The 18,721-nt window shown below is 48.8% G+C and overlaps 1 protein-coding gene across 4 annotated transcripts in view; it reads left to right on the top strand.

Annotated features, from left to right (window-relative positions):
* The first annotated feature begins 2,211 nt into the window (after window positions 1–2,211).
* The window catches only part of OGDH (oxoglutarate dehydrogenase), a 75,924-nt gene continuing 59,414 nt past the window's right edge, over window positions 2,212–18,721 (top strand). For 2 of the 4 annotated variants that reach the window (XM_075601710.1, XM_075601714.1), the window contains exon 1: window positions 2,259–2,367. Coding sequence is in view for 1 of the 4 variants with exons in the window: in XM_075601715.1 (XP_075457830.1) it covers window positions 2,227–2,367 (141 nt within the window). In the remaining 3 variants the exon portion in view is untranslated. Of the gene's footprint in view, window positions 2,368–15,234; window positions 15,363–18,721 lie in introns of those variants that run through there. The other 2 variants (XM_075601715.1, XM_075601712.1) reach the window with 2 other exon arrangements.

Raw genomic sequence — 18,721 nt, 5'->3', positions numbered from 1 at the left:
TGGTCGACAAATCACCAAAAAAATCTACTTGCCACCTAGTACCACACGTGTGCTACTTGGGCCAATAGGAGCTCGCCACGATGTTAAATCCACTCGCCCGGGGCGTGCAAATGTATAGGTTTGTCGAACACTATATATATATATGTATGTGTGTTATACGTTACCGTTCCAAGGATTGGTAAACAAGAGACAGCACTCAATGTTGAAAATCAAAGTGTATTAGTGAAAGCAAAAATACATCCAGAAACCCAACATTTCGGTCCTACAGAGTGGGACCTTCCTCAGGGGTATACTTTTGTATCCCCCTGAGGAAGGTCCCATTCTGTAGGACCGAAACGTTGGGTTTCTGGATGTATTTTTGCTTTCACTAATACACTTTGATTTTCAACATTGAGTGCTGTCTCTTGTTTACCAATCCTTGGAACGGTAACGTATAACTACATTCTCTATATGGGACGTGCACCTGTGGCTTACCAGCACCTATTGGAGTGCCAACTGCCTTATCTGACTATATATATATATATACTTGATGCTTGAGTAAACAATTTTTTTACTTTGAAGCGCGCTCAACTTGCCCGCAACTCCCCCCCCCCCCCCCCCCCCCCCGCGCGCTTGCGAAATAGCCAGGACACCCGGCGCTCATGCTTGGAGAGCTGGTGACGTCACCGCTCTCAAGCATGAGCGCGGTCAGTGCCAGCGGGGCCGGAGCCTTAAGGCATTGTTTGTGCCCATAGACCATGCGGGCGGAGGCAGGAGGGGGTGTGCGTTGCCCAAGAAATCAGTTAAAACTGATTTCTTGGCGCAACACGTGGGTCACGTGAGCGGTTCGCCCAATGAGGGCAAACCAGCTCTGTGATGCCCCTAGGAACGCCCCCCACCATGGCCAGGGAAAGCATCCACTTTCCCACAGCCTCCACACGCCCGGGGTTGCCACCTCTCCGGGTTTCACCCGGAGACTTCAGGTTTGGCATCCCTTTCTCCAGGCTACGGGTTTGTCCTTGAAATCTCCGGGCAGGTGGTCTGGATGGCAGTGAGCAGTGGTGCGCTCACGTCAATGACAGGAGCCGGGCTGCAGAGGATTGGATGGCTGTGGTGGAGTGTTCTACGTGTGTGCGCGCACAAGCGCTCCCAAGTACCCCCAATTTGGAAGTCAAGTCCTCCTTGACTTTCTTTGTCTCCACTGCAGCCAGCTACCGGTCACTCACCTGTTCCTGTCCTGCATTGCGATGCCACACTGCTCACTGAGTCAGTCTCACTCCGTCCTCGCTGGCTGCCCTCCTGCTGGGGCTGCTGCTTCAAGTTCATGTTCCCCTGCTTCAAGCCTGTTTATTTATCACTAGGGTGCACTGGGATATGGATATATGTATATATGTGTATGCAACTTGTGGCAATGTATTTCTGCTGCTGCTACCGCCACTATTGGTTCAAGATGCTTTTCACAAACTTGACGTTTTGTGAGATTGTCATCAGCGTTGGTTATAAATAATAGAAATGACATAAGGTAATATACAATTCCATATACCGTTAACGCAGCAACCGTACCTGCAACAGCAATGTCTTCGGCATCTCCCCCTACAACTACTGTCAATATGGCTGCGAGGCGTAAAATGGCACTGCGTTGCCATGCCAATGGGAACGTCACGTGACGTAACAGCATTACGTGATTCCCGTTGCCATGACCATGAGATGCCACATGGCATGACGTCATGCGGTGCCACGTTGTCATGGCAACTTGACGCCGCATAGCGGCCCGTTGTCATGGCAACACAGTGTCATTTAAAAAAAAAAAAAAAAAACTCCGGGTTGGCCGTCAGTCAAAGGTGGCAACCCTGCACACGCCTGCGCGCGGGCGAAGGCACCATGGCCCGGGCCTTAGGAAGGACTGTCACAGACTCCTTGAAAGACAAACCTTAGTTTTTCATAGATTTAGTTTTCACTTTGCAGAGCTTTTCAAACCTCCACAGGTCTCTTCTGACAGTTCACATGAAAATTATTTGCTAAAGAAAATTAAATTAAAACGCATGAAATGTGTTTAAAAGAGAGGCCATCGACATACAAAAACGCTAATTCACACTTCTTTACCATATACAGCACTCCACAGGTATTTATAACCCCAAATAAGCATAAAAAGTGATAATATGGGTTTTTGTTATTGTTCATCAAACAATAAAGTATTAGGTTGTTGAAGTGTCATAAAAAAGGGAAAATGGGCGTGACCCGCTGCAAATGGGTGCGGCGAGTGACACATCGCGGGGTGGGCGGGGCTTGCGGGGTCTGACGTCCTCCAGCTCTGTCACTTGTCGGGCGGGAGCCGGACGGGGTGCAGCTACTTTTAGCGCGCTGAGGGGAAGCAGCCGGGGACTGCAGGTGAGACGAGATGAAGCGGGAAATGCCGGAAAGTAGGGTGGGCGGCAATAAAATGCCATATGACGTAAGAGCCGGTGGACCGGAGGCGGCGGTGGCGGCTGGGGAACTCAGTGCCTTGCCGGAGCTCGTCACTCGGCAGGCCAATCAGAACACTGGTTGTGGCCGAAGAGAAGTGACAGCCACTGCAGTTGGCTGGTGTTCCCTGTGACGCAGGGTGGTAATGGGCTGGGCTTCCCCTGCAGCAGGGAAGGTTGTTTGACCTCGAAGTCCTATAGTAATGATAGGTGGGCTCGAGCAAGCATGGCTATATAGGGCCAGTCATTCGGGGAATCCAATTTATAATGTTTTTAGGATCCAGCCATGGCTCTATGGGGTTAGGTATTTAGTGGAATCCATTGTTTAATATACTGTATATAGGATGCAGACATGGCTTTATGGGGAAGGAGTGGCTAAGTGAGTAAAGACACAGAATCTGATAACAATGACACTGAGTTTGAATCCTGAGGCACCTGGATGAATCCTGAGGAACCTGGATCCTTGTGACCTTGCACAAGTCACTTTACCTCTGTGCCTAAGGAACCAAAAACATAGATTGTAAGCCCCATCTGGGCAGGGACTGTGTCTGTAACACTCCATACAGTGCTGCACACTATACTGTAATAGTAAAATGCTTTGAGTCCCATTGGGATCAAAGCGCTATATTAAATAAGGATATTATACATATAGAAGGCTAACATGATAGTTATTAGGTGAATCTCCGTTATAATCTATGTAGGATCCAGGCATCAATTATTAGAGGAATACCCTTTCACCCTGTTATTAAACGTAAGAAAACCAATATCCATTGTGTGTGTGTGTATATGTGTATATATATATATATACATACACACACACACACAGTGGTTGACAAATCACCAAAAAATCTAGTCGCCACACAAAAAAATCTACTCGCCACCTAGTACCAAACGTGTGCTGCTTGGGCCAATATTTACTCGCCTGGGGGTTAAATCCACTCGCCCGGGGCGAGCAAATGTATAGGTTTGTCGAACACTGTATATATATATATATATATATATATATATATGTATATATATATTTGAATTGTGTATGCACCTGTATAAAGGTTTAGGGTGGTGCAGTATGTTAGAAAACATGTGTTTTTCTTTATATATGCATGTGTCACTTTACACAAGAGACATGACGGAATTGTAATACAGAAAGTGTAGCAAACATTTAATTCAGACAATAGGAAAGAAAATTTCTGTCCCAGAGAGCTGACAGTCTGAGTGATCTATTGTGTGTACATAGAATTACTTTTCTGTGTTTTATAGACAAACGCAAATTTTCATATGTCTGTGTATATTCAGAACCTTTTTTCAATATAGTGTTTGTATGTTTCTCATTTTATACCACTCTGTTGCTCCATTGTACAGTGCTGCGGAATATGTTGATGCGTTATAAATAAACAATAATATATATTTTGTTTGTGTATATACACGCCCACACCAGCAGAAGTAAGGCCTCGGGCATGGTCAGCGCTTATGCGCTGACCCGTGCTGAGGCACGCTGCTGCTCGGCAATGAGCCCCTGCAGCCGTAATGTGAGCGGCTTTAGCAGGGGCTCGCTTACACTTCCGCAAGCGTGCAAAAGCGAAAGTCTTATGAAAATTTGAAATTTTCGCGCTCATGGGAGCGCAGGGCCGGTCACGTGAGCGGTTCGCCCTCAGCTCCGTGACGTAACTGGCCCGCTCCCGGACGGCGCGCTAACCAAGGCCAGGGAAAGCACTCTCTTTCCCTCAGCGCGCCTCCTCACGGGCTGAGGCACCATGGACTCGGCCTAAGAGTGCTGGCACTCTTCTGACATATTTGTATAAAGGGCTTCAGGGTGCTGCTAATCTGTGCAGAGTAAATGCCGTGGTTAATATAAATGTCCTTTTAATCCCCATCGTGGATGTAGAAACAAGCACAGGATATTTGCAAACAAATAAAGGGTTTATTTCAACCACGCGTGGCCAGGGCCTTGCTGTTTCAGTACCCAGACGGACCTTCCTTTTGAAATCAAAAACCTCAAAGAAAATGATCGAGGTTTGTGCTCTCCATGAGATGGTCCGCCATCTTGGGTTAGTGATGTCACCCGCGGCCCGGCAGTATGAAGGAAGGCTGTGGCGCATAGAGATTTATCACTAATGCGGCCAGCTTCTCCTGCAGCAGCTCAGAGCCGTCCTTCCCCGTGTGTCTGAAAGGGGAGGGACAGGATGGTCAGTGCCAGATTGTGTCATTAACACACGGGGTACTTCCCTAGTTAAACGGTGACACCCGCACTACGAGCCAAACGGGATTCCCATCTGGATTTCCAGGCCGACGCTCGGCCCTGTGTTCTCTTCTTGCTACAGCCCGTGTTTGGGTCGAGGTCATAAATATAAACTTCATATGAGTTCCAGAAACCCAAACTCCCTCTCTGCCGATGAATATCGATGTTATTTCCTCTGTCTGCAGACTGTCGGGTCGCTCAATTCCTTTTTACTACCCTAAGGGCCGTTTTATAGTGGCGGGTGCGCACTATGCCGTGCGCGCGCGGATTTTTAGTTGGCTGACGTTAACACACACAAAAAAATAATTATTAAACTTTTTTTTAATTTAAAAAAAATCTTACACTACACTTACACGAACACAGAGAACACTGTATGATGTAGAGACACAGAGCATACAGATAAGGCCCTATTAATGCACTCAAAATCTGAGGGGTAAGTCACCCTAGTAAAAAAGCAACGACACAGGAATAATCTGAACCAAACCTATAAATAGTGTTTGAGTATGCTTTATTAATGTTGGTTAAAAATGGTACCAGATTAAATGGTGAATAGAATGAACCGAATACAAATGGTGCTATTAGGGCAAATTGCCAAATAGTTGATCCAAAATAGTTGGAAAACTAAACATAAGCACTATAAATTACAGATAGCACACAATCAATGCCTATGGTGTAAGGCAGTGAAGGCTAACTGAAATGGATGACGTCACTGGAGCACTATATAAAATATATACATCCACTAGAGGCAGTTCAATGTATGTAATTTCTAGCTCACTGTATACCATACATCAATGATGGGGTAGAAGGTGAATCAGTGGCAATGGTGATCATTAGTAACACACATAGATATTAGTACAGCTGACCTGCATAGATTGTTAGAACAATGGTGGTGTGAGCCCCACAAAACCTGTCCCTGCTAGTTAGTAACTACACATAGGGATAGAAATGCGGGAAAGGGGTACCCTACACAACAATATATGTTGACCCTGTGAGGTGATGACGTCACACGTCACGCTTTCAAGCATGGATGCCTGCCGCCTCTAGCCAACCTCACCGTGCCCACGCCAGAGTTCTCTTCAGCTGCGCACTCCACGAGGCACCTTCCCAGGCTGACCGTTAGGATCGTGTACCCAGGGCCAGCACAGATAAGTTTACAGGGCCATCTTTCCCTCTTTTCTGTCCTCAAATCCCCCCTCTCCCCCCCGTGTGCTGTAGGGGTATGTTATTGAGGGTCAGAGCTACTGGGTTACACGATCCTGCAGTATTGTTCTCTCCTCACAGGGTCAACATATATTGGTGTGTAGAGTCTAATTATGTTCCGAACCACTGGGTCTCTGGCATGGCATGTGCATTTTCCTTGTTGACACATTGTGTCTGGATAGTCCATAAGGCTAAGGCCCCGCTCCCTCCGTCAGCGCGCCCGCACTGCAGACAGGCGGGGCGCTGACATACACAGACCGCGATATGCGGTCTGTAGGGAGCGGGAGGTGGGAGGTTTGACAAGGAGGGGGGGCGTGGCTTGAGCGGAGGGACCCGCTACTCTCCCCCCCCCCCCTCCCTCCACGGGCTGCAGGAGGGAGCTGCTGATGGTAAGTATTAAACACACAGGCACTCATACATACATACATACATACATACATACATACATACATACATACATACGCACACACACAGGCAGGCACTCACGCACTCATACACACACACACACACACACACACACACACACAGACAGAGGCAGGCACTCGCACTTAGGCACACACGCACACACACGCACACAGACACAGACAGAGGCAGGCACTCACGCACTCAGGCACACACAGACAGGCACTCAGACACACACATACACACAGACAGGCACTCACGCTTTCACTCCACACTCCTCCCCGCTCCCCGAAGCCTCTCCTCCTCCCGAAGCCTCCCCTCCCCATTGGCTCACAGCCACACCACGTGACGCGTCAACGCTAGACATCACCATTTTCTTGTGTCCCCTAGCGGCTGACGCGCCACAGCGTGTAGTAAGCTGTGCCGCCAGGGGGGACCGGGACCGGCTCCGCAGGATTCCCCTGCTGGTGGGGAACTCGCGACATGGCCGCCCGCGCCAACGAGCGCAGCGGGACCGAGGCCTAAGGAGCTCTCCCCAGTGCAGTGTAAAGATTACCATGGTAACCGCAGAAGCTAGAGGTAAAGAAAAACATGTTTGAGGAAAAATACTAAAATTATAGGAGTTAAATGCCTATAGACTTTATTTACCAAAGAAACGACACATACGTAGAGATATAAAGTCTCATTCACCTTGATACAATGTCTTGAATAAACCTCTTCCCTGCCAGAGACACATTGCTCTGGATATTTGTATATGGTGTCACAGGCCTCACTGGCAGCGAAAGGGATAGTCACGTTTAGTTATTCCAGTTAATTCTGTTTCTCTTGTTGCACCGCAGCCCAGGGACACGCACATTCTTGCCATGTGTCTCCCAGTACAATATCCGTAAATACAAGGCGAGTTCACTCAGTAGACCTGGTTTACAGTGATACAGACTCGGGACAATCTGGAATGTCTGTGCACGGCAGCCTGTCCTATACATATAACTTCAGGCCAGGACTCTTAGTGTTGCTCTCTGTGTGGCCTTCTTCCAAGGTCACCCCGTATGTCCCCGGCTCTTTCTCTCTCCCGCCCCCACCCCCTCCCCCTGTGCACGATGGGCCGGTGCGTGCAGGTCACTGGGAGAGCGTTTATTTACAGCTACGCTCTGATCCACCGCCCCTTCTATTAAATTGGACCAAGAATTCAACCTGCGGTCCATTCAGTCAATTGCAGGAATAATTCCAATTAAGTTATAATTACATTGACCGAATTTAAAATCAGTGGTGCTTTTAGAGGGTAAAAATGATTTGGAGCATTGAGCGGAAACAAATATTTGTTTCTCAAGTACAATAAATATTAGCTTTAAATAAACGTTATTAGACAAGTCACCAGCCATCCCCAACGCCTTATCATTTCATAATTGTAAGAATTGTCTTGTTGATCACTTAACAAAAAGGAGTCAGTTCAGTTTCACCACAAAATTAGTCCCAATTAGAATTCTAATCCTGCCCCAGATAGCAGGAAATCTAAATGCAGTCAGGGCAAACGACAAAAAAAGGTGATCCTTCTTTTTTTTTTTTACCAGGGTTAGGGATTCAATGCAAGTTGGAGGAGAGAGAATAAGGGATGGGAGAGGAGAGAGAACATATACTCTGCCCTGTTCTGTTTCCATAAGCTACTGCTCTCTATCACACCTGTGACTCTCACTAATTAGCAGAGTGACCCATCCTGGGACCTTGTCCCTTGTGCCATTGTATCCCATGGTCACACCTAGCTGGCTCGATAATCAGTAGCGCTGCTCGGGGAGGGGTTAGCAGTGGCTGCCATCTTGGTCACACTGAAATCCTTCCTGTCTTGGATTGTGTCTGTATTAGGCAATATTGCCTCTGTGGTCAGTGTTGGGCTACGGCCCCAGTCTTATTGCAGCACGCAGCCCTGGTGGCGCGTGCACAGTTGAAAACCGCATTGTGCTGTCTTTAGGGGAGTGATGGGATGGGCGGGGCCATGATGGGGGAGGGGGGGCATGACGTGACCATGCACCAAGCTTAAGCCTATAGGGAACCATGTTTAAAATGGTTTTCTAGCAAAAAGTGTCACTGTGTGCTCATTTGCATGTCATTTCCCAGAATCCCTTGCTGCAGTGGAAGTGCTGGGTGATAATGGTGAAAGGCGGGGTTGCAGACCTGCCCAAGACATGCAAATGAGCATACAGTTATATTTCCATTTGCTATATGCTTTGCTGTGGAGGGTTTTTGTCACTTTTTTTTACTCACCATAACTTAACTAAGGAGATAGAGATATATATATATATATATATATATATATATATATATATATATATCTCTTTTTTTTTTTTTCTTCATATGAATTAACATTTGTTTATATTGCCATCTCTGCCCTTCTTTAAATTCTAACTGGTCCTGAAAGTGTTTTAAAACATCTGGCCTTACCCATATCCATCAGATTTCCCAGTCTAACTACACCCGCTTGACTCAATTTTTTAAATATTCTGGAGTCAAGCCCTGGGGGGAAATCGGGGTTCCCACATATTGGAGTTAGAGGGGATGGGAACGTGGAGATTCTCATCTTTAGAAATTTCGGCCCATACACATAGTGCTGCGCCAATAGTGGGGTGCTCATAAAGACCTCTAGGGCGATCTGTCTTCCTGAGCCATGGAGCCTTATTTGTATCTTTTTCTTTGCAATAATTATTTTCAATTTCCACCCAGAGTTTATTTTTAGTTCAGTGAAACCATTCAAAAAGGGCATTCACTTGTGTAGCAAGGTAATATTTGTTGATGTTTGGTAGCCCAAGTCCACCTTGTGATTTATGCCTTTGCAATGTTTTAGTATTGGTCCTTGACTTTTTTAGTTCCCAAATAAATGTATTAATTTTGCTTTGAAGCGTAGTAATATACTGCTTGTAAACTTTCACAGGGATAGTCTGGAACAAATACATAAGCCTTGGCAATATATTCATTTTAATACAATTAATTCTACCTATCCACGTGATAATACTCTTATTCCATCTTTTTTAATAGTTTTCTATTGTTTTTGCTAATGGAGTATACTTTGCCTTGAACAGATCTTCTTCTCCTTTTGGTGTTATATTTGTACCTAGATATTTTATACTCTTATTCTTCCACTCAAAAGGGAAGTTTTCTTTGATTTGGGCTGCCAACATTGCTGGAAGACTTATATTTAGGGCCTCTGTTTTTGTTAAATTGATTTTAAAATTAGATGCTAAACAATATCTACTCAGAACATAAATTATATTTGGAATGAGCTTCCGACATATATTGGGATAGGTTTCCCGAGTCTCTTAAAGTATTAAACATACCCTGAATGTATACTATAAGAGAGTTAACAAAGGTTTTATAGTATGTATGTGGTAGCCCGTCAGGGCCTGGACATTTCCCATTGGGTAGATCTTTGACCACTTTTTCTATCTCATCCCACATTATAACCGCATCAAGTTTATCTCTCGCCTCGGGTATAATTGTTTTAGTTTGAATATCCTTCATAAATAAGTCTGTCTTCCTCTATATGTTCCCTTTTCCTATTTTGCATGACTTCTATATTACATGGTCAGTGAAACGGCAAAATAAAGGACAGCTCAACCCCGTTATAGCACAATCCGCTACAACACGGATCCGCTTATAACGCGGTCTGAGCGTGGCTTCCGATCTCCATTTTGGCGTGCAAGGATTTACCTCTGCATCTAGATCTCTCTCCTCGCTTCATAGGGCTGTGTGCAGAAGTGCGGACTTGGGCAGAGGAGGGTCACATGACTCAACACACAACACACTTCCCCCCTGTGGTGTAGCGGTGGAGAATTTGTACCAGTATATGAAAGGTCATGGGTTCGATTCCTGTATGATATGGTATAATTTAGAAATTATAAAATAATAATTTATAAATTATACAAGAAAATAATAATTTATTAATTATTATTTTTTTTTTATATATAATTTATAAATTATACAATATCATACAGGAATCAAACCCAGGACTTTTCATATGCTAGTATCAATTCTCTACCTCTACACTACAGGGATTGTGTGATGTCACAGACTCCAAAAACAAACTTTACATATACAGGGAGTCCTCGTTTTACAACGCTTCGCTTTACAACGAATGGCTTATCCAACGCTATGCAATGCATACCTATGTTCATTTTTACAACGCCAAAATGGCTTATCCAACGCTCTTACGACGCTTTGCAACGTTGTGTATGTGTGTAATAAATATATATATATATACATATATATACACACACACACAGACACACACACAACGTTGCAAAGCATTGTAAGAGCATATATATATATATATATATATATATATATATATATATATATATATTATACTATATAATATTATACTATATAATATATTATTTATTATGTTATATTATACTATATAATACAGTAGATACACTATATAATGCATGTGTGTGCTGCATATCTTATTGCCTGCGTAAAATATTTGGTGTATTTTAGTGTTAAAAATGCCTTCAGGAACGGAACCTTTCATTTAAACAGTGTTCCTATGGGAAAGCGTGTTTCGCTTTAAGACGTTTCGCTATCCAACGCCATTTTGAGTAACGCATTGTGTCGGATAACCGAGGACTGCCTGTACTGTACATAGTACAGGGGTGTGATTGCACTAGATTGTCTAGGGGGCGCGGGTGTTACATAGGCCCCCGTGCTTCCCCGAAGGCATTTAAAATAAATGCCGGGGATCGCGTGAGGCCTCTGTAACTGGTTTACTTACCTTCGTTCCAACGACGCGTCTCCATGACAACTGGCGTCAAATGACGCCGCAGGGTCATGTGACGTCACGTTGCTAGGGCAACATGATGTCAGACGACCCCGCTACGTCATTTGACGCCGGGGGCGCAAGGAGAGGGGGGCTTCATGAAAATAAGTTTGTGCACCCCTGACAGTGCACAGTGCAGTCCATTGCAATGTGCTGTAGCGGTTAAGTATATTTATAGAGTTTATTTTGTCACACCAATCCTGTGGTGTAGAGGTAAAGACTTGCTAGAGGAAAAAAACAAAACTTGGTACCAGTATTTGAAAGATCCTGAGTTTCGATTCCTGCATGTGTATTATATAAAATGTATTAATGTTCAATTCCCACATGGTGTGTGTATGTGTCTGTTCGCAATAAAGCATTGAATGTTTAAAAAAAATAAAAAACCCTCCTCTGCACTACAAGTCTACGTAAGGCCTTGGACTTGCTTACCGCTGGCGTGCTGATGCGCGCTGAGGCTCAGGGAAAGCGGGTGCTTTCCCTGGCCTTGCGGTTGCTTGTCCTGCTCGCCGTAAGGGGGCGGGCTGGGGGCGGGCACGTCACTGGCCGGGGGCGGGCCAGTGATGTCACGGAGCTGGTTCGCCCTCATTGGGCGAACCGCTCACGTGACCGGCCTGTCGCGCTGGCAAGCGGGGGAATTTTAAATTCCCCTAAGACCTGCGCTTCCGCAAGCGCGCGGAAGCGCAGGTGAGCCCCTACTAAAGCCGCTCTAATTGCGGCTGTAGGGGCTCAGTGCTGAGCGGGAGCGCGCGTCAGCACGCTTCCGCCAGCAAGCGGTATCCATGGCCAAGGCCTTAGTGTGGACACAGGCCTATGAAGCAGGAAGAGAGAGTTGGCAGCTGCAGAGAGGGGAGAGCTGCAGATGCCGTTAAGTCCTCGCGTGGCGAAATTTTATAACGCGATCCCGGTTATAACACAGTCTCAATCTGTAGACCCCAAGGACCGCGTTATAACGGGGTTCAGCTGTACATTCAATGGTGCACACCAAGGCTAATTTTTAAATTTTTTTTCATAAAGTGACTACATGAAGTGAAGACAAGTGAATTAGTGACTACAAATATTAAAATAACACATGGTGCTGCTATCTCTATCATAGTTTGCTGAAAGAGCAATGTGTCTCTATTGAATGTACTTTCTTTTGATGTTTCACTGACCTCAGTTAATCATTTTATATGGCTTAATAACAAAAAAATGAGAAAAGAAAGTATAGGGCTCCACGGATTTGCTCAATAAACTAATTTATTGCCAATAGACAACGTTTCGGCCACACACTCAAAAGCAGAAATGGCATAATCATTGGCCGAAACGTTAAGTCTATTGGCAATAAATTAGTTTATTGAGCAAATCCGTGGAGCCCTGATTTTCTTCCCTTCGTTATTCCCTGGATTGATACAGAGAATCCTGAACCAGGAGCACTGGTAGTTGTATCCCCTTTTTTCTGATTTATTATAGTGTGCAGCAATTTATCATTCTTCTAAAAGAAAATATAGGACCCTTTCAGTGTGAGATGGGTAGGCAGATTATTGGAGATAAAAGGGAAAAGCAGAGGTATTAAACAAATTCTTTCCCTTTGTGTTTACCAGGGAAGAATCAATTTCAATTGTAGTGCCACAGGAGGAAGCCACAACCTCCATATTAATGAACAATTGGTTAAATAAGGAAGAAGTTCATAAGCGGCTTGAAAAATTTAAAGTAAATAAGGCACCTGGCCCTGATGGCATACACCCACCAGTTCTCCAGGAGTTAAGTTCAGTAATAGCCAAACCATTACATTTAATATTCAAGGACTCCATTTTCTCAGTACCACACGATTGGTGTAAGGCAGATGTGGTGCCTATATTTAAAAAGGGAGCTAGATCACAACCAGGATTAGACCTGTAAGCCTGACTTCAATAGAGGGGAAACTACTTGAAGGTTTAATATGGATAATATTCAGGAATATCTAATGGAAAACAAAATTATTAGTAATAATCAGCATGGATTTATGAGGGATAGATCATACCAAACTAACCTTATTTGTTTCTTTGAGGAGGTAAGTAGGAATTTAGACCAGGGTAATGCAGTTGATGTGGTCTTCTTAGATTTTGCAAAGGCTTTTGATACGGTTCCACACGAGGTTGGTGTACAAAATAAAGCAAATTGGACTTAGTAAAAATATATGCACCTGCATTGAAAACTGGTTGAAGGATGGACAACAGAGGGTTGTCATAAATGGAACTTTTTCAGGTTGGGCTAAGTTTGTGAGTGGAGTACCTCAGAGGTCGGTACTGGGACCCCTTCTTTTTAACTTGTTTATTAATGACCTTGAGGTTGGCATCGAGAGCAAAGTCTCCATCTTTGCTGATGATACTATATTGTGCAAGGTAGTAGAATCAGATGTAATTTCTCTCCACAAGGACTTGGAGGGACTGGAAACTTGGGCAGGTAAATGGCAGATGAGGTTTAATACAGAAATGTAAGGTTATGCATTTGGGAAGCAAGAATAAACAGGCGACATACAAATTAAACGGGGTTAAATTGGGGGAATCCTTGATGGAGAAGAATTTAGGAGTGCTTGTGGACAGCAGGCTTAGCAATAGTGCCCAAAGTCATGAGGTAGCTGCAAAGGCTACCAAAATCTTATCTTGCATTAAACGGGCAATGGATGAAAGGGAAGTAAACATAATGATGCCCCTTTACAAAGCATTAGTAAGACCACACCTTGAATATGGAGTACAATTTTGGGCGCCACTCCTTAGAAAAGACATTCTGGAACTAGAGAGAGTGCAGAGAAGAGCCACCAAATTAATTAAAGGGATGGACAATCTAACTTATGAGGAGAGGCTAGCTAAATTAGATTTATTTACATTAGAAAAGAGGTGTCTAAGAGGGGATATGATAACTACATACAAATATATTCGGGGACAGTACAGGCATACCCCGGTTTAAGGACACTCACTTTAAGTACACTCGCGAGTAAGTACATATCGCTCAATAGGAAAACGGCAGCTCACGCATGCGCCTGTCAGCACGTCCTGAACAGCAATACCGGCTCCCTACCTGTACCGAAGCTGTGCGCAAGCGGGGAGACTATAGAGCCTGTTACACATGTGTTATTTACATCAGTTATGCACGTATATGACGATTGCCGTACAGTTCATGCATCGATAAGTAGGAAAAAGATAGTGCTTCACTTTAAGTACATTTTCGCTTTACATACATGCTCCGGTCCCATTGCGTACGTTAATGCGGGGTATGCCTGTACAAGGAGCTTTCAAAAGAACTATTCATCCCTTGGGCAGTACAACGGACTTGGGATCATCCCTTAAGGTTGGTGGAAAGGAGATTTCACCAGCAACAAAGGTAAGGGTTCTTTACAGTAAGGGCAGTTAAAATGTGGAATTCATTACCCATGGAGACTGTGATGGCAGATACAATAGATTTGTTCAAAAAAAGGTTGGACATCTTTTTAGATGGGAAAGGTATACAGGGATATACCAAATAAATAAACATGGGAAGAATGTTGATCCAGGGAATAATCCGATTGCCAATTCTTGGAGTCAGGAAGGAATTTATTTTTCCCCTTATGAGAGATCTTCTCTGGATCAATAAGGAAGTATAGATATAGGATAAAGTATCTGTTGTGTAAATTTAGCATAGGTTGAACTCTATGGACGTATGTCTTTTTTCAACCTCATCTATTATATAACTATATCCATTAACCCTAGTACATAGGTTTGCACCCATTGCCAGTTCTTGGCAATTAGGCGTTATTTATAGATTAAGTATTCTTCTCAGTATATTGTTCTCAGTGAGCGGTGTGTTCTGTTTTGTGGCTTCTATATTATATAATTTCTCATAAAAAATAGTCTGAACTCTTCTTTAATAACGTTTGGATCATGTGACACTGCTCCATCCTGCTTCCGAATTTTGCTGATATTATATTGGCTCTATATCTGCTTTAACTGATTGGCTCAGCCTATCCATCTTATTACCTTTCTCATAATATTTATGTTTAAGCCAAGTCAATGACTTTTTTCTATTTTTTGAGTTGCTAACAAGTTGAATTTTCCTCTAGCTGTTATTAGTTCCGCTAATATCTCCTTATCTGCTGCCCTCTTATGTTTTGTTTCAAGGTCTTGGATTAACGTTTTTAATTTTATAATTTCTCTTAGTTTTTTCCTGAAGGAGGCTTGCTGAATGAATAAACACTTTTTTATGAGCTTCCCACAATATTTAAAACCAGAGACAGAACATAAAACACAGACAGAGCTCAGTGCACATCCGGTGAAACTCATACACGGTACAGTGCCTAAATATCTACTATATATTTCTCAAAGTGTCCTATGTGTCGTTGTCTGTCTGTCTGTATGTATGTGTCTCCCTGTGTCCCTAGCGGCAATCAGATTGGCTCCCTTGGCCTGCCCCCGCACACCTCTCATTGGCCGGTTACACACACACCCCCCCCCCCCCTCTGTCCGTCCGTCCCCCATCACGTGCGCCGCCCTGCACCAGCTCCGGACGGAGGGGAAGCGCGGCCCTCCTACCCCAGCCGTTCCCTTACCTCCCCGGCGCTACCTCCCCCTCAGGTAAGTCACTGCGCGTCCCGCCTCAGCCTCAGGCCCACACAGGGCGCTTCCTACCGCCGCCTGCACGCATCCTACCGCCGCCTGCACGAGCCTCACTCAGCCGGACGGCACAAGCGGCCGCCGGGGGGGGGGGGAGGAGTGCGAGTCACGGGGAACGGGGGGGGGGAGCGCGAGTCACGGGGAACGGGGGGGGAACGGGGGGGGGGAGCGCGAGTCACGGGGCACGAGTCACGGGGAACGGGGGGGGGGTGAGTCACGGGGAACGGGGGGGGGGCGAGTCACGGGGAACGGGGGGGGGGCGAGTCACGGGGGAACGGGGGGGGCGAGTCACGGGGAACGGGGGGGGGCGAGTCACGGGGAACGAGGGAGCGACCACCCGCCGAACCAGGATGGGGGGGGCATGCACATACATAAATTATGACAATACATATGCCCACAGCTCTCCATCCCCCCTCCCCCACTCCCCTTTCCCCCCCCCTCACCCACTCCCCTTTCCCTCCCCCACTCCCCTTTCCTCCCCCACTCCCCTTTCCCCCAATCCCCCCCCCCACTGCCCTTCTCCCCCTCCCCCACACCCCTTCCCCCCCTCCCCCACTCCCCTTCCCCCACCTCCCCTTCCTCCCCACTCCCCTTTCCTCCCCCACTCCCCTTTCCTCCCCCACTCCCCTTTCCTCCCCCACTCCCCTTTCCCCCCCACTCCCCTTTCCCCCCCCACTCCCCTTTTCCCCCCCCACTCCCCTCCCCCCCTCACCCACTCCCCTTTCCCTCCCCCCTCACCCACTCCCCTTTCCCCCCCCTCACCCACTCCCCTTTCCCCCCCCTCACCCACTCCCCTTTCCCCCCCCTCACCCACTCCCCTTTCCCCCCCCTCACCCACTCCCCTTTCCCCCCCCCTCACCCACTCCCCTTTCCCCCCCCCTCACCCACTCCCCTTTCCCCCCCCCTCACCCACTCCCCTTTCCCCCCCCTCACCCACTCCCCTTTCCCCCCCCTCACCCACTCCCCTTCCCCCCCTTCACCCACTCCCCTTCCCCCCCCCACCCACTCCCCTTTCCCCCCCCCCACCCACTCCCCTTTCCCCCCCCACCCACTCCCCTTTCCCCCCCACCCACTCCCCTTTCCCCCCCACCCACTCCCCTTTCCCCCCCACCCACTCCCCTTTCCCCCCACCCACTCCCCTTTCCCCCCCACCCACTCCCCTTTCCCCCCCACCCACTCCCCTTTCCCCCCCCACCCACTCCCCTTTCCCCCCCCACCCACTCCCCTTTCCCCCCCACCCACTCCCTTTCCCCCCACTCCCCTTTCTCCCCCCCCACTCCCCTTTCTCCCCCCCCCACTCCCCTTTCTCCCCCCACTCCCCTTCCCCCCCCCACTCCCCTTTCTCCCCCCCACTCCCTTTCTCCCCCCCCACTCCCCTTTCTCCCCCCCCCACTCCCCTTTCTCCCCCCCCACTCCCCTTTCTCCCCCCCCACTCCCCTTTCTCCCCCCCACTCCCCTTTCTCCCCCCCCCCACTCTCCTTTCTCCCCCCCCCACTCCCCTTTCTCCCCCCCCCCCACTCTCCTTTCTCCCCCCACTCCCCTTTCTCCCCCCCACTCCCCTTTCTCCCCCCCACTCCCCTTTCTCCCCCCCACTCCCCTTTCTCCCCCCCCACTCCCCTTTCTCCCCCCCACTCCCCTTTCTCCCCCCCACTCCCCTTTCTCCCCCCCTACTCCCCTTTCTCCCCCCCACTCCCCTTTCTCCCCCCCACTCCCCTTTCTCCCCCCACTCCCCTTTCTCCCCCCCCACTCCCCTTTCTCCCCCCCCACTCCCCTTTCTCCCCCCCCACTCCCCTTTCTCCCCCCCTACTCCCCTTTATCCCCCCCCCACTCCCCTTTCTCCCCCCCACTCCCCTTTCTCCCCCCCCCACTCCCCTTTCTCCCCCCCTCCCCTTTCTCGCCCTCCTCTCCCCTTTTCCCCCCGCCCTCCGCTCCCTTTTCCCCCGCCCTCCGCTCCCCTTTTCCCCCGCCCTCCGCTCCCCCTTTTCCCCCCCCGCCCTCGCGCTCCCCTTTTCCCCCCGCCCTCCGCTCCCCTTTTCCCCCGCCCTCCGCTCCCCTTTTCCCCCCGCCCTCCGCTCCCTTTTCCCCCGCCCTCCGCTCCCCTTTTCCCCCCGCCCTCCGCTCCCCCTTTTCCCCCGCCCTCCGCTCCCCTTTTTCCCCCGCCCCCGCTCCCCTTTTTCCCCCGCCCCCGCTCCCCTTTTCCCCGCCCTCCGCTCCCCTTTTTCCCCCCGCCCTCCGCTCCCCTTTTTCCCCCCGCCCTCCGCTCCCCTTTTTCCCCGCCCTCCGCTCCCCTTTTCCCCCCGCCCTCCGCTCCCCTTTTTCCCCCGCCCTCCGCTCCCCTTTTTCCCCCGCCCTCCGCTCCCCTTTTTCCCCCCGCCCTCCGCTCCCCTTTTTCCCCCCGCCCTCCGCTCCCCTTTTCCCCCCGCCCTCCGCTCCCCTTTTTCCCCCCGCCCTCCGCTCCCCTTTTTCCCCCCGCCCTCCGCTCCCCTTTTTCCCCCGCCCTCCGCTCCCCTTTTTCCCCCCGCCCTCCGCTCCCCTTTTTCCCCCCGCCCTCCGCTCCTCTTTTCCCCCCGCCCTCCGCTCCCCTTTTTCCCCCCGCCCTCCGCTCCCCTTTTTCCCCCCGCCCTCCGCTCCCCTTTTCCCCCCGCCCTCCGCTCCCCTTTCCTCCCCTTTCCCTCGCTCCCCTTTCCTCCCTTTCCCCCCCCTCCGCCTCCCTTCCCCTCCCCCCCTTCTCCTCCCCCTCCTCCCCTTTCCCTCCCCCCTCCTCCCCTTTCCCTCCTCCCTCCTCCCTTCTCCTCCCTCCTCCTCCCCCTCCGCCCCTTTCCCTCCCCCTCCCCCCTCCGCCCCTTTCCCTCCCCCCTCCTCCCCTTTCCCTCCCCCTCCTCCCCTCCCACCCCCTTCCACCACCCTCCCCCCTCCCACCCCCTTCCCCCCCTCCCCCCCTCCCACCCCCTTCCCCCCCCTTGCCCCCCTCCCCCCTTGCCCTCTCCCCCCCTTCCCCCCTCCCCCCCTTCCCCCACCCCCTCCCACCCCTTTA

The sequence above is a fragment of the Ascaphus truei genome, chromosome 5 (assembly GCF_040206685.1).
Source record: "Ascaphus truei isolate aAscTru1 chromosome 5, aAscTru1.hap1, whole genome shotgun sequence".
NCBI lineage: Eukaryota > Metazoa > Chordata > Amphibia > Anura > Ascaphidae > Ascaphus > Ascaphus truei.
This window is presented reverse-complemented; position numbering and strand designations above follow the sequence as displayed.